This window comes from Ornithodoros turicata, chromosome 1, assembly GCF_037126465.1.
Source record: "Ornithodoros turicata isolate Travis chromosome 1, ASM3712646v1, whole genome shotgun sequence".
Classification (NCBI taxonomy): domain Eukaryota; kingdom Metazoa; phylum Arthropoda; class Arachnida; order Ixodida; family Argasidae; genus Ornithodoros; species Ornithodoros turicata.
In genome coordinates, this window is record NC_088201.1 from 129,503,730 (window position 1) to 129,520,418 (window position 16,689).

Here is a 16,689-nt window from a genome sequence, read left to right on the forward strand (position 1 = left end):
GGGAGTTTCATCGCAACAGGCGATACTCTACCCCATTGCTGGGTGGAATGGGGGGAATAAAATAGCGAGCCCCTTCACAATAACGGTCGAAGTCCGATGGTGTCCAGAAATGTCAGAAGAGCTTTGAGCGCAGAGCGTTGCTGGGCTGGATTGGGCCAGGGACCAAGCAATTTCGGTAGGGAGAAAGGGCGAGAGTCCAGCTGACGAAGAGACTCGGAGAGTGTGGTTCGGGAAGGTTCGTAGTGGGGGCAATGAAGAAGAATGTGCTCCAGATCCTCAAGAGCACCACAGTGGCAGCAGGTGGGAGAATCAATTTGTCTCAAGCGGTAACGCCACTGAGCTGTAAAGGCCACATCGAGGCGCATGCGGTGGATTAATGCAGCATCCTGACGAGATGTGTTTCGTGGCATGCGGAAAGCCAGCGTGGGATCAACTCTGTTCAACATAGAGGGGGAAGAATGTCAGTTGTCCGTTGGCGGGAAGCCAGGGGTGTCACTAGACGTCGCAGAATTGAACGGCGGTCTCCTCTGAGCAGAACAATACGGGTCCGGTTCCGATACGAGAGTGCTGCTTCTGCGGCGATGTCGGCTTGCTCGTTCCCCACGACACCACAATGGGCTGGAACCCACTGGAGAACTAGCCTGTGGCCTGCGGCGTAGATAGTGTGGTAAGCCATTAACACGTCTGTGACTAGGGGTGCGGATGGGCCTCGTATGCCGGAATTTTCAATTGCTTGAAGTGCAGATTTGGAGTCTGTAAAGACTGCCCATTCCCGGGGTGGAAAATCAGCGATGTGTTGTAGAAAGAAAAGGATGGCATAGAGTTACGCAGCTGTGGAGGAGGTTGGATGTGAAGGATGACGACGCTGCTCCTACTGCAATGTCAAGTTAGAACCAAAGCAGCAGTTTCCAACAGCTCAACAGAAGGATTCTGCTGTGTTCTGTCAATAATTCACACAATTATGACACTCATGCAAGCAGCAAAAAAGAAAACAGGGAGCGAAGATGCTTCAGTAAGAAGCTAGTTGCAGCAAAATTTGTCACAGTAAAAGAAAATGCTTTGTGTGCGTTATATTGATATGACATGGCAACTGCTTGTTGCTAGTGTAAGTGCAATCCCCCTTTTCAAAAAGAGCTGGCGCCACCGCGCGGCTAACCCGCAAAGTAAAGTGGTAGGCAAGAGTGCAGCGCGTGAGCATGCTCTCTTCGTATCCACGATGGACATGGAAGGCTATTTTCGTTCTGATATCAAGACTGCTGAGCCCCAGGAACCAACATAGACTACTCTGTGGCTCATCTCATAGGGTCAACAATACAACAATAGACTACTTAGGACACTCACTGTTTCAATACAAGCTGGAGGAAGATCGTAAGCAGTTTGCTGTGGCGCAGCAGCGAGCAAATACAGGACTTCTTACGTGCACAGGATCTGCTACGCGCACGTCAAGCGAAAAAGCGATTTCCACTTACGAAAGGAGGAACACAGTTGCAACATTGATGTCAGTAAACTGCGAGACAACGTTTGTGCAACATTTTCAAGCACGTCACTTTTTATGCCTGTCACTGCTGAGGAAATGCATGAACCGTACGTTGCCATTAAGATATGATGAAATGATGTTGACCGTGCACTACGATTTTTATGGTGCTGCGCTCCTAGGATATACAATTATCTTTACAGTTTATTAGCGTTAGGGGAGAAGAAACGTTGTTCGACCTGCTGCAGTTTTGCATGATTAGTGAGTTTTAGTGTATCGTACGCTGTCGCCTTTGCGTACGTAAGAGATAGCGTTGCTGGTTCTGCGCACGCGCAAAACATAAAGAGAGCTTCGCGTATTGCACAGAACCATAACGCTATCTCCTGCGTACATATAGGCGATAGCGTACGATGCACTAAAACTCTCTATTGTTGTTGTGTGCCGGGAGGTTTTCAATCCCGAAAGAAAAAAAAGGGGGGGACAGAGCACAAGGTAATCAAAGGTGCGTATGTTTGGTGTCAGTAGGCGAGAAAATGTTATTTTGTCTATTTTCACGTGTTGTCGTGTGATATATCATAATATGTGTATGTATCGCCAGAAAATAGAAGTTAAAGTCCGTACTGCCTTTGCGCTGCTCAATTAGTGCTGCTGAGTAAGATACCGCAGCAGTTGAAAAGGATCTGTTGAAAAAGCTGTTTCACGCGTAATATTTGTGTACCAAACTGCGAAACAAAAATGTGCAACAAAGAGTTGCGGCGAAAGTTGAAAATAAGTGTCGTGGGTCTAGAGCGCACAGTCCGCGCCCAAAGGCAAAAGAACTAGGATCATATGGATAATCCAGTCTGCAGGCTCCGGGTTTTCTGGTGTCGAGCACGTTCCCAGATTTAACAAAAAAAAAAAAATCAGCGCGTGACCCTGATCTTTATACCAGTGCTGCCCATTGCAGCGCCCTATTGACACTACATCGAATGCTGCTTCACTTGCCTTCGTGCTTCGCTACACCCGCAAAACAGAGCCGCGAGCTGCCCCGTGCCTACCAGATCGTTTCGGCATTCTGCCTCGCGGAGCGCAGCGATCTTGCGCATGCGCTGTACACATTTTTTGAAAAGGCGGATTGTCACTTAGCAATACGATCAGTCGCTAAAAATGGGAGGGAAGGTGCAAAGACGAAAACAGCTGTTTGCAGAAAGTGATAATTAAATATGGCGCTAGTACAAAAATATGAATTTTAGTAAAACAATTGCAACGCGATAAAAAGTTGATTAGATGCCGGAAGGAACGTACAAAGGGAATCTCCGTGCTCTTAATTTTCCAGTTCCCATATCATTTCTAAACACAAGTTTGGTAAAACTGTGTGAAAAGGTTTTCACTGCCACTATTTGTCCAACAGTGACATTAAACGGTAGCAGCAACTTATTTATTTACACATTGTAACCACATGTAAATAAATAAGTTGCTGCTACCGTTAATAGCACTCTTTGATTTACTGACCACCGGCGGCAACTTGACATCGCCTAGTTTTCTGCCTTCGTATCTTGCCACTCAATGACGTGAAATACATACCAGTGGCATGTGTGATCGTACCTGAACGGCGGGAGTCGGGGATGACGACTCGTCGAGGCTCGAGTCGCTACCGCTCCTTGGATTTCCGGATGCGATGAAGCTCATCCTCTTGAAATGAGTCCACGAAGAAACGTACGCCTGATCTCCGCCGTCCCCTGACCGCTTCGCTAAAGTCTTTTGTTGCTCTCTGGCAAACCCCGATCGGAGCGAATTCCATTTTGCCTTTACAGCGGCAACCGGAATAATTTAGAAAATGAGCATACACGCTTGGGCTATGTTAAAAACGGATACTCACCCTCCACTCCAAGTTCAAGCACGATTTCCCCAAACAATCTCTCGCGAACGTCTTTCTTGTGGTAATCGTGATGTTTAATCTGCCACGAGGCAGGCCGTTCTTCCACCAAAGTGATCAGATCGACCTCCAAGTGCGCCGGAAAAGAGCTCGCCATTTCTGTCGTCTGGACGGTCAGGAGTCTTCACCAAAGTAAACTAAACAAATGTCGCCATTAGCTGTTGTCTTGTTGTCACATGTTTTCCAAAACGCAACATGCTTTCGTAAATATAAATGAATGTCAGTGTGATGTGACGTATTTTCATAAAATTTCTCATAACCTGCTTTTTGTTGCGAAGAAATTTGATGTGAACCTTGTATTTAGAAATGATTTTCGTTTAGACTCGTTGACACCGTTTGAAAAAGTTGAAACTTCGTGTAAAACCCACAGAACTATGTATGTTAACTGTCGCTCGAATATTGTATATCAGATACCTCAGGAATGTGTTTTTTGTTATATCGGCCAAAGTAAACGCTGCCTAAATGATCGCTTGCGGGAGCATGCCCTCAAAGTAAAAAATAGCGATTGTTCCTCCGAATTGGTAAAACACCTGCAAGTCTGTAGAGGTTGTGCGCCCAGATGGCATGAAACCTTTGTAATGTCCAGTGAAAGTAACCTCAACAAAAGGCTTATGAAGGAAACGCTGTCCATTATCTCTGCTGGGAACTGTGTCAGCAAGCCTTCCCTGACCTTCCCGTTGGTTTTGGGGACGTTCTTACGTTCTCCTCACCCTTCATTCTCACCCACTTGAACCCTTATATGTTTGTGCTGTTAAGTAAACTTTCAGCTGTGTTTGAGACCTTGTCTGTGTTTGTCGTTTTTTTTTGTCGCCTAGTCTCGGGTTTTTAAGTTATGGATCTATACCACCAGCTCGCTTGCTACCTCTCTATCCTCTCGTTCATCTTCGGTGCATGAGGTGGCACTGTACTCGTTCACCCTCTTACATTGGGGGTGAAAGAAAGACGCGTCCCTGAAGATACGCAATGAACAAAATTAAGAAAAATGGTGTTCCTCCAAGAATATTTGCAGACGATCTATCGAATTGATTTTTGTTCTAAAAACGGCTACGATATCAGGTGACCGAAAGGAACAGATGTTCTCATTGGGACAACTTCGTAGCTTTTACAATAAAAAGTTAATTGATGATTTCAGGTAATTAGTCATTCGACGGTTGAGCAACAGATGGCCAAAAACGTCCTCTGGCCGAGAGATGATAGAAGTGAAAACTGTCTGTGAAGTCTGTAGCCCTTACAGTTTTTGTATGAAAAATCTCTATTAAAAAAAGACATCCCCTATATATATGTATATGAATCACTCGTTTCTTTTTTTTTTTTTATCCTGACAAAGACAGTGCCACTAAAGGAATGTCGACCTTTTTTTTTTTCAATTCCTCAGAGCATGTTGTAGTTTAGGAGTTTAATGCTCCATTAAATAAACTAGTTTTTGTAACTTCCCGGTAATAACCAAGACGTATTATTTTACGTTTATTCATCTTCGTAGCCGTCTAATATCTCAACCTTTTTAACCTATGTATATGCACCCATATATAAAAAAATTTAAATTTCTCAAGCGCACGGAACTGACGTTGGATTACGCTTTTTGGTGCGAACCTGTCACCTTTGGGGAAATGTTACAACGATGTCAGTCCTGTGGTCCCTGCCGCAGAAAAGTCATATTTTCTCAAGGCACGTGTCTCACGGCGGTTGCTATGAAATCTTGTGAATCTTATTGAAATTGGGGACGTTAACACGCTGTGGTGTTGTTGTAGAGCTTTTGTCAGGTTCGACAGCTAACCGTATAACAAATAAAACAACAAATGATAGTACCAGTGATGCCATAGCTTAGAAAGTATAAGGTTTCGAGGTGAGCTGACAGGACGGAACCGTCACCTGTAAAATATTCAAAATAGCCGTAAACAGTTAAGAATATTTCACTTCAGACCCCTCACGAGGCAATGAACGTGTGCTTGTATGTTAATTTAAATCACCGCAGTGAAACATTGCTTGGTGTTATGAGAACTGACAACACATCCTTTTGCATTACAGTGTCTCCATCCCGTCTGCATCCTATCCTAGATATTTAATGACTCACATCGTCTCCCTGACTATGACATGCACTTTAGCACTATGCTAAAGTCGCATTGTGCTCTTTGTGCTCACTCTCGCCTCACAATTTCTTGAATAAAGTATTATTCTAACACTTATTATTTTTACTTCTGGTTACTCAGGGGTTACACTAAAGACGACCTAGAACCCACTCCAGCATATCCAGCAGAGCCTACCGGAACCTCTATTGTCGCTACTACTACGACCACACCTATGACCAGCACAGCTACTGTGAATGCTACGGTAGTACGTAAGTGACGTAACGCAGTGAATGCACAAGTCGTACCATGCATTTCGCATTCCTCCATTGCATATCTGATCCTCCTTCGATGTCGTTAACCAAAACTTTTATCCCAGATACAGTCGAACCCTGGTGATACGAAAGTCGTAAACAAGGTCATGAGCTAATTTTTTCCTGAAACGTCATGCTTTATTAGTGGCGAGAAAAATACGTCATTTCTATCTGCAGTCTTCCCATTAGCTTTATACATCGTTTTGTAACCTTGTCAGCGCTACTAGTCCTTCACAAATCCAGATAGATGGTGCTCGGAGGGTACCAGATCTGGGCTCTGAGATGGGTGTGGAAAAATTTCCAACCCCTGCATAGCATTTGCTCATGACGCGGAGCGATCAGCATTGTTATGCAATAGTTTGGCGTTTCATCCCGGGCGTTTGGTGCGTTGGACATAGCGAGCAGCAGGGGCAATTTGCCCAGGATCTGGAAATCCCACAGGAACCAAGCCGTCTTCATCAGAGGAGACTGTACCCACCAATTCGCAGCTGACTGCACGGTCTTTACCTGCAGTAGTGACGGACATTGCAGATGGCGCCATTCCTAAAGCTGGCTGAGTTATACAGCGTTGTGCCATCATATTGACCAAGAGCACATATTTACGTAGTCTGTAGCATACGGAACGCCATTTGCGAAGTTCAATGACAACTTGCAGTCCTGGGGTGTAAATGTCGGGTTAGAGGACTAAAATAGGGAATAACTGGTTATCTAGGGGACTAGAAGCTGCAATTGCTCCCTATTTTACTCATTGTTTTTCTTAGAGTGTAGGGAACGGCAATGCGCCTGTTACGGCCGACAGGGTTGTTCTTCTGAGATGGGTGGTGACGTATGTCGCCATAATGACGGTGGGCGATCCTGCGTATGAAGCTCTTAGTGTAGCCATTCTTTTTCTTGTCCAGTAGTACTATTAGGTTTCGTAGGAGGCCGGAGGCGAAACTACAAAATGGCCACCAGGGCACCGCAACCGTCACGTCTGGTTCGTTCGCGTATTTTTCCCGCCACCGGCGGGCTGTGCTCGGGTGGAGGCTCTTACCGGTGTGCGGCGCGTGGCCGGAGGGCTGCGTGCGCGCTTATCACCTCACATTTTTCAGCCTGGGCCGACTTGTTTCGTTAATTTTACCCGCTACAACACCTGCGCGGTGGGCGGTTTACATGCAAATATAGACATGCAAAGGATAGTCATACACAAAAGCACAAGTGAAAATATATTTATTAATGATGAAAGATGAAAGATATTTATTAAAGTAATTAGTGTCGGGAATTATGTTATGACTCTGTGTGAAGGAGAAAAAACAATCCAAAAACCTGATGCAGAAGAAACACAATACGATACACGTAACAAAGTTTATACTTATTACAGATATGATGCTATAGCATTGATGGGGTATCACACATCATACACAATACTTTTTATTAATGGTAATCACACAAGTTTTCAATTAAGTTTTCAATGTCAATTCCAATCAGAACTAAAATGGGATAGCACATTTAATCAAAGAAGATATTTTTAATCAATATGATTACAATCAAAATTACAAGTTTTATTATACAAAGTCTAACATTATTATATGTGAGCACCATAGAGGAATTTTAATTACAAAGTTCTGATACATGTACGTAACTTCAAGCACAATAGCTAAGTTGAATATTCCCACACGACACAATTAATCAGATTCTTATGAAGTGATCCGTGGAGTTGGCGGAGGGCCTTCATTTACCGTCGGCACTTTTCAACCTGGGCCGACTTCACTCGCATATTTTTTCCCGCGACCGGCGGGCGGCGCTCGGGTGGAGGGCCGCTGCAGTGGGCGGAGCATGGCCGGAGGGTTGCGTGCGCGCTTAGCCGGTCACATTTTTCAGCCTGGGGCGACTTCTTTCATCATTTTTCAATCTGTGTCGACTTCAATCGCAATTTTTTTCCCGCTACAACATGTGTGCAGTAGGCAGTTAACATGCAAAGGATAGCCATACACGAAAGTACAAGTGAAAATATATTTATTAAAGTCATTAGTATCAGGAATTATGTTATGACTCTGTGTGAAGGAGAAAAAAACTTAGCAAAAAATCTGATGCAATAGCATTGAAGGGTATCACAATTTTTTATTAGTGATAATCACGCAAGTTTTCAATTAAGCAGATAATTAAGCAATTAAGTAGCACATTTTAATCAAAGAAGATATTTTTAATCAATACGATTACAATCAAAATTAAAAGTTTTATTATAAAAAGTCTAACATGACCACCTGAGCGGACTTTTAATTACAAAGTTCTAACAGTGCACGTAACTTCATGCAGTAAATTTTTTTACACCTTTTTAGTGTAAACGGTTTGTCCCATAGCGCACCTCATATCAGTGTAAATTTTACACCATACACCAGGGTGTAATTTTTTACACCTTTCTAAAAGGGTGTAATCGGCACAAAACACCCTTTCAAAAGGTGTAACGTGCAAAAAACACCCCTTCCATAAGGTGTAAGCTGCCAAAAACACCGATTGAAAGGGGTGTTTTGCAGAAGAAACACCCTTACAATGGAGTGTTTCGGACGCAGCATTGCACGGACCTCCGCTGTTGACCTGGTTGTTGCATAGCTGCACATGCTGGTTACGGAAATCTTGCGAGGCCTCGGCTTGTCACCTTGTATAATCTGAGATTTTTGGCGCACCAGACGAGTAATAGAAAGCCATTATGGCAGGTCACTGGAGGACTGGTGTTCCACAGATTGGAAAAGAAGGATAGCCCGACCAGCTCAACAGCGTGCCTGAATGTGAGGAATATGCCTGGAACAATGTATGACGACAAAGTTATGTTTATTGGCGAAGTACAAGTGCATGTACAGATGTGAAACTAAAGTCCTTATAACGCTGCCAAGAGTGGAAAATTATGCACAGTATGTGGAAAGAAGGCAAAGCAGAACTGAGTCCTTGATGAAATAACTAATTGAAACAGCAGCAATGAGACAAAAAATAAGATGAAAAGGCATATTAAATGTTTAAATCCACATAAGGCACCACTACAGATCCCATACACCAAATGAGAAGCTAGTGCAAATATAGCACGTTGATGCGAAAGGGTAATGAAAACAGCCAGCAAAAAGCTTTTACAAAAGGAAACAGCTTTTCTGGCAAGCAAAAAAAAAAAAGAAAACGGATAAAAGACTATCTTTTAACAAGAGCACATACTAAAGACTAGAAATGGAAGCACAGGATACCCAAAGTAATTTCCCTAAATGTAATGCGCTGTGCCAGGTATGTTGACAAATGGACGGCTACATTGCCAGAAGAATGGTAATCCCCCATGCTTATGAGAGTTCAGTGCCAAAGAACAAGAAAGAACACACCCGTGCTTCCGAAGAATTTCCAATTCCTTGACGAAATGGCTGCCTGTTTGGGAGGGGGGGGGGGATGCAGGGCTCACTACAAGTCAGTTAATGCAGCAAATGTTTTAGATGTTCGAAGCATTCGCAAGCTCTTTTCTGTAACTGTTGAAAAAATTGATCCACGGGGCTTCTTGCACGAGAGTCACTCACTTTCAGGCATCGCTCTTTCAGGCTTCAAGATGTACGGTGCGGCTTTGAACTGTAGACAATATGAAATAACCAATAGCTGCAAGAATGGCAGCCAAGCCCTCTTCAAGGTCGATGGTTCTGAGAAGGCGCTACTCGCCGACATAGAGGTCCATATGCTCCGCTTCTTCAATGCTGCTCCCAGTGAACATGATGCACGGTGTCACCGGCATAGGTGTATCCTATGAAAGGGGAAACACAGGTTTAGGAATGCGTATGGTGTGAATAGTGTGGCGTTGAACATTGGATAGAATTGTAGTACACAAATATATGACCCCGTCCTTCTTTCACTGCTCATGGAATTTGAATAACAATTTGAGAACTGTTATCATCTAGGACAAATGTTGTCTGAGATGTTCATACAGTTCCCATATGCAAAGAGACTGTGCCTTCCAAGTGGAAACACTGCCTCAACTGCATACTTGTACGACTGTTGTGTAATTACTAGAGGTTTTCTCGCTCATTTTAATCCACTGGTCACTCACTTTCATCCAAGCGCTACCCAAGTTAATCCATTGGACAACCAAAATAATCCTAACACCAACCAATTTAATGTAAACGCTACGTAGTCTAATACGAGCAACATGTGTAAAGGTATTCTGTGTTATTCCGTCATGGTAATTGCAATGACTGAGACTTTCATGGTTACGCCAATGTATCACAAGTTTATGAATACTGATCCAACAACGCCTGGTTTTTGCATGTTATGCGGTGTTTATGACTGCTTTTAGTCATTATGACTATTTTCATGATATGGTGCCATGAATTGCTTTTAAGGGACTACCGCTCCTTCAAACAGTGTCATACAGTGTTTTGTGACTAACGACGGTCATTATAACATTCCATAAGTACTTTCATGTTATGTACCATGAATCAATGTTATGGGACTACCACGGCTTCAAACGCTGCCATATATTGTTTTACGATTACAGTTGACCATTATGACATTCTATGACTATTTTCATAATGCGGGTCATGACTGTATGCAGCTATACTGCTCGTTCACACAGTGTCACGCACTTTTTTATGACTGCCGATGGTCACTAAGATGTTAGTAGATGGTCATAAAACACTGCATGACATGACCTGAAGAAGCTGAGCTGCATTGAGTCAGGCCATAGTGATATTATGAAAATATCATGGAATGTCATAATGACTGTTGGTAGTCATAAAACGCTATATGACACTGTCTGAAGCAGCAATAGCCCCATAGCGACGTTTCATGACACAGAACCATGAAAATGGCCATTGAATATCATAACAGCCGTCTGAAGTCATAAAACACTTACAACACGGCATGGAAAACGGTGTTCGGACAAAGCATAGTCATGACCCAATTCATGAATAAACTCATGGAGTGTCATAACAACCACTGATAGTCAGAAAGAGCTATGACACTGAAGCAACAGTAGTCCCATAAAACTGATTCGTGGCGGCACAACGAAAATAGTCATGGGATGTCGTAATCACCGTCAGTAGTCACAGAACACATATATGACACTGTTTGGAGCTGCGGTAGTCCCATAAAATTGATTCATGGTATGTCATTCAAATAGTTATGGAACGTGATAATGACCATCCATAGTCATAAAACACTGTATCGCACTGTTTGAAAGAGTGGTAGTCCCATAACATTGATTCGTTACACATATCATGGAAATAGTCTTGGAATGTGATAATGACCATTGGTACTCATAAAACACTATCACACTGTTCGACGCAGCGCTAGTCCCATAAAATCGATTCATGACACATGGCATGGAAATGGTAATGGAATGTCAATATGACCGTCGACAATCATAAAACACTGCATGACACTGTTTGAAGCAATCCGATATAATAAATTATTGGAACAAATCCTGAAAATAGTCATGAAAACTCATAACGACAAAAAGCAGTCATAAGACACTGCAAACGCCAGGGGTTGACAGATCAGGTGTTAAGCTCAGGATACATTAACAGAAAGGATATCAGGTATCAGGTACATTGGCATAATCACAAAAGTCTTAGTCATGTCTATTTCCAAGAAGGAATATATTTACACACGTTGCTTGGATTAAATTGGTTGGTGTTTTTTATTAATGTGGTGGACCAGTCGGTTAAATTGGGTAACGCTTGGATTAAAATGTGCGGGAAAACCTGTAGAGGAGCAAAGATATCAAAAAAATTTTCACATATATCATTATCGAGATTGGATAAAAATATTGATTAATTATCGAGATTCGATAAAAATATCGATGAACACAATATTACATCGATATTGGAAATTGTTAGTATATCGATATGTAAGTGGACATTCAATGAAAAATATCGGTACCAGATCTACAGCTTTTGAGATACTTGTGCGACGTCATCAGCCTTCAAATAAATTGCACTTGTACGTTGCGCTTAGTTGAGCATAACCATGCCTTTTCGACCTTCTACCTCTAAGACATCTGTCTCTGAACCGACAAAACGTCAATATTTATATACATAGCTTATCTATTTCAATATCGATAAAAATAGTGATAGGTATTCTCTTACACGACCCAGTAATTCAATTACCATGAGATTCACTGGTACCACTGCGTACTCTCTAAATTTACCAAATTGCAGGACTATGATCATGATTATAAGTGGAATATACTTACATAATGCACAAACATGTTCTTTATTGCTTCGGAACCCTTCACATACGAACCCAGTATTCGCAGGGCGTGGACAGCAAGGAGGTCTGTAAAAGCCCCAACAGGGAACACAACCTACTGTTTTCAGTAACTTTACATGTAAATATACTCCCTATTAGAATTTTTACGGTTTTCAGTGAGAAAACACCAAGTGCACACAGCACAGCAGATATGTACCCAATACACACTGATTTTCCAACAGAAAACAATAGCTGTTGCTTGATAGGCAACACTTCAGTGCTCGACGTCTTCCCCTTGAATCCTACTGTTCACCATGAACTACCAGCATGAATTACCAGAAGGGAGCCTGGATTTCCTTTTCTGCACAATGTCGAACAATGCCGTGGCGAGAGAAAAGGAATATGACATTGGCGACGACAACGACGTGCAATTTTAAGTTTCCAAACAAGCTATTTCAACACATGGTAGCGGGCTCCGAGGGACGCATGAGAGTCTGAGCAACACTACTATTATATGATCACAATATAGCTTAAATTGCAGAGATAGGATAACAGTCGACTCATACGTACTGAATCCTTCGAGCGTTCCTGACGGCGAGGTTGCAAGACGGGTACTGTCGCCGTATGCATTATCTCATCGCCCTCCGCGAATTCAACACTCACGGATGTCGCTATCCCGAACCTAGAGGTGACAGCAATGTTGTTACTAAGTCATCACAACGCTCTGCATGTGTAGTTCTGTGTTCTACTTCAAGCGTATGGCACAAGAAGCAACATACCTGAATCCTGTCAGTGGCGTTCACGTATGACGCCAAAATTCTCGAAGCCGAGATAGCACTCCTCAAATCAGTTGGAGTGTCCTCAACCACAACTTGGCACGCTACGTCTGTCATCTTTGCTGAAAAACAAGCTCTATCTCACTGTAACGGACGCGGCCTCAGCATACCAGACGATCCAAAACGAAAAACAAAAACGAACGCCGCGCCGACGGCCTTGACTTGGCTTGGCTTGCCGCCCACCGACTCCAACGTGCGTCGGTCCCCTGGCGGGGTTTTCCGCCAGGGGACCGACGCCTGTTTACCTCTTGGAAAAAAGAAAAATAACGAAACGAAGCTAATTGCACATATCTGACTTTGGCCTGCCATAAACACTATATCTCGTCAGTGTGTGCTTCCTTCGTGCCTTCTAAAACACCAGTGATGGTAGTATAGCCTTTCTCTCAAAACCATCATTGATGTCTTTTAACACCATTATAACACCCTTAACTCGCGCAAAAAGAGTAAAAATCGTGTAACAAGGGTGCTGGTGTTTACACCCTTTTTCACACTCTAGTAACACCATTTGATTTGCCTGTAGGTGTAAAAATCCGTGTAATTTTCAGAACACCTTTTCTTACGCTGTTTTTTACGCCTTTTTTTACACCTCAGGGAGTAAAAAGGGGTGCTTATGTAGAAAAACACGGATTTGGTGCAAAACTGGGTGTAAAAAAATTACTGTGGCAACAGCTAATATTCCATTATGACACATTTAATCAAAGAAGATGTTTTTAATCATTATGATTACAATCCAAATTAAAAGTTTTATTATTAAAAGTCTAACACTATTATACGTGACCACCATAGTGGAGCTTTAAATTCAAGTGCCGATGGAGTGTGGACAGCAGAGAACCTGGAAGACCATGGGACACGAACTTGACACGAACACAACAGGAAATAAAATCTATAACACTACATTTAACCAAACAAGATTTTCTTAATCAAAACAACAGAGGAGGAGAATAATCTATCATTTTAACTATCATACAATCATCCTCGTGACTTAATCTAGTCGAACCCCATACAATTTTCATTGTAAGAGACACTACAAACCCTACTTTGAAAATATATTAAAAATATATTAAAAAATGAACTTCACCGCATAGCACGCTACTAGCCAACAACCAGCTCTAATAATATCTGCCCTGATTTGTTGAAGACGGGAGGCGTACGCCTATTCCGTAACAGTTATGAACATTTTCGTGCGCAATAGGGAAGATAACTTGAATATTCCAACATTACACAACTTTTAGTTAATCAATTTCTTATTAAGTACACAGCATAGACGTACGGAAATAACGAGACACAAAACGATCAACAGCTAGCATTAATAGAGTGCCAGAACAATGCACAATCCAACGCAAACAACAGACACGAAAATGTTATTGAAACAAGATCAACAGCTAATAGAGTGCCAAAATCCAACACCTAAACAAGAGGTACACAAAAGAAAGTAATTGAAAAACAATCTAAAACGAGAAACATTAAATAAATAATAAAATAAATAATTAAATGAATTACTGCTTTGAGTTTGCTTCAAATGATCGTTCAATTGATATTAATAAAACTATTCTGCTAGTTGGGAGAGTATTTTTAAGTTGTGTGCGTTGATTTTCGCTGTAGCAAACTTTTACATTAATTTGCATTTCAGATGAGTTGTTTGCGGCTTCTGCGTGTAGAAATTACTATTGCAAAGTTAGCATAAAACGATGTAATTAAATTTGATTCTCGTTTTCGAATGAGTATTGTTTCTATCATTGAATGAATTTGACTTTCTCATTTTGCTTCAGACCTTCAGTCTTGTCTTTCGCGTCCCAAAATTTTGCAGTATTCAGATATTCACTCGATTGATATTTTGTGAGTTGAGAATGATGTATGCATAATAGTTGTGTCAGATATGAAATACATTAAAATGCATCGTTTCTCGTTGTTGATTGAGTATTGTTTGCGCCGATAATATTTCTAATTTGTTTAGATAATTGTTTCTCTAAAACCAGTTTGCACTGACATAAAAGTCTATTCTTAGATTTTTACGTGCTATTGTTTGTTGATAGAATTCCTATTGCGTTCTTGAGAATCGAATAATTCCAATGTCTATTTGCGAACAATAAAAAAATTCGCCTCTGTACGCCGGTCCTAAGAATATTTCCTTTGGAGGAAAGAATGTGAAAAAGAGAGAGGGTTGCCCCACCCCATAGATTGACAAAGGATGTGCGGTTTCTTTGCTTTTGGGGTGTATAGAGAGAGAGAGTGACCCCACCGGAGTGACACGTTGGATGGTGTGCCGTTCAAAGTGTTTCTCTGCTATTCATTCGTGCATATTTCTCGTTTTGTTAGATTATTTTTCAGTTATTTTCCTGCATGTATCTGTTGTTTACATGTTGGCTAGATGCACCGTTTAGAGTGTTTCTCTGCTATTCATCCGTGCATGTTTCTCATTTTGATAGATTGTTTTTCAATTATTTTATTTTGTGTACCTCTTGTTTGCTTTGGTGCATTTCTTTGGTTCTCTATTAGCTGTTGATTGTATTTGTTATTATTTTATTGCATGTATCTATTGTTTACGTGTGGATGGTGTGCCGTTCAAAGTGTTTCTCTGCTAGCTCAGTGCTAGCTCCGTGCACGTTTCTCATTTTGATAGATTCTTTTTCAATTATTTTCCTGCATGTGTCTGTTGTTTACACGTTGGCAGATGCGCCGTTTAGAGTGTTTCTCTGCTATTCAGTGTTAAGTGCGTGCATGTTTCACGTTTTGATAGAATGTTCTTCAACTATTTATCCTTTGTGTACCTCCTGTTTACGTGATGGGTTTTGGCTCTCTATTAGCTGTTGATGTTGTTTCAATAATTTTTCCTGTCTGTTGTTTGCGTTGGATTGTGCATTGTTCTGGCACTCTATTAATGCTAGCTGTTGATCGTTTTGTTTCTCGTTATTTCCGTATGTCTATGCTGTTTACTTAAAGTAGCACAGAAGTAATTTTTAACACCCGGTTTTCTTCCTATAAAACTGTTAAGTAGACCAGTAAGATGCACCATGAGAAGTAATTCACACCATAGAGTCATAATTATCGCAGAAATTGAGTTTAAAGTACGCCGCAAAAAGCGACCGTGCGCAACGGTGGTGGGGAGCAGAACCAGCAAATGATCTGCCGGGGACCTCCCGCTGACGTTGTAAGGGGGGGGGGGGGGGCGCTCGCTGATTGGTACGGAGAAATGCTGTCTGCTACTCAGCTGTTCGGGGCTCTGAAAAAGCATTACTCTGGCTCGGTCATGATTTCCTAAAATTCACTGTGCCTTGTTCTACGAAACACATGATTCATTTATCGCTATCACTAACGCTACGGAATCACAAGACTGCAGAACAGTGCAATACTGCAGTGTAATACCGACCGCAGCAAACAGCTGTTTCTTTATTGTCGAAGGTATTTAGGAGAGATGACTGTATTTTGTTTCCGTATATTTTTAACGCGAATTTATTGCTTCTATCGCCTCAAAGAAACGTCCTTCAAAAGAGATCTTACAGTAGACGGATCACCGCGCACACTGCTATATAAACCCTAACACAACCGTCACTCGTCCTCTCATTTCAGCTAGTTTTACGTAAGCGCAACGCGGCTGAAACTGTGTATGGTAATCGGTGCCTTGCCTGACGCAATCCGCTGCAATCCTGCGTAATGCGTGTGTGCGGCGTTCGTGGCTGTGTAAACACCAAAGAATCCCGCTCTGGTGGACGAAAGGGACCGGGTATTCGCTATCACAATGTTCTAAAGAACGAGCCCGCACGGACCACATGGCTGAGGTTGATAGGACGTGATGCCGTCCCACAGAACTTCGAAATCTCCGTCTGTTATTTGCACTTCCGATCGGACGATTACGTATTGAACATGGCACTCGCGGACGCGTCCGGAGTTGGGAGATTCC

General features: G+C 42.2%; 1 protein-coding gene across 1 annotated transcript in view; it reads left to right on the forward strand.

The window, feature by feature from the left end:
- Nucleotides 1-16,689, forward strand: part of LOC135368933 (uncharacterized) — a 122,347-nt gene that overhangs the window by 60,232 nt on the left and 45,426 nt on the right. The window contains exon 4 of the mRNA XM_064602503.1: nucleotides 5,597-5,724. Coding sequence (XP_064458573.1) covers nucleotides 5,597-5,724 — 128 coding nt within the window. The remainder of the gene's footprint in view (nucleotides 1-5,596; nucleotides 5,725-16,689) is intronic.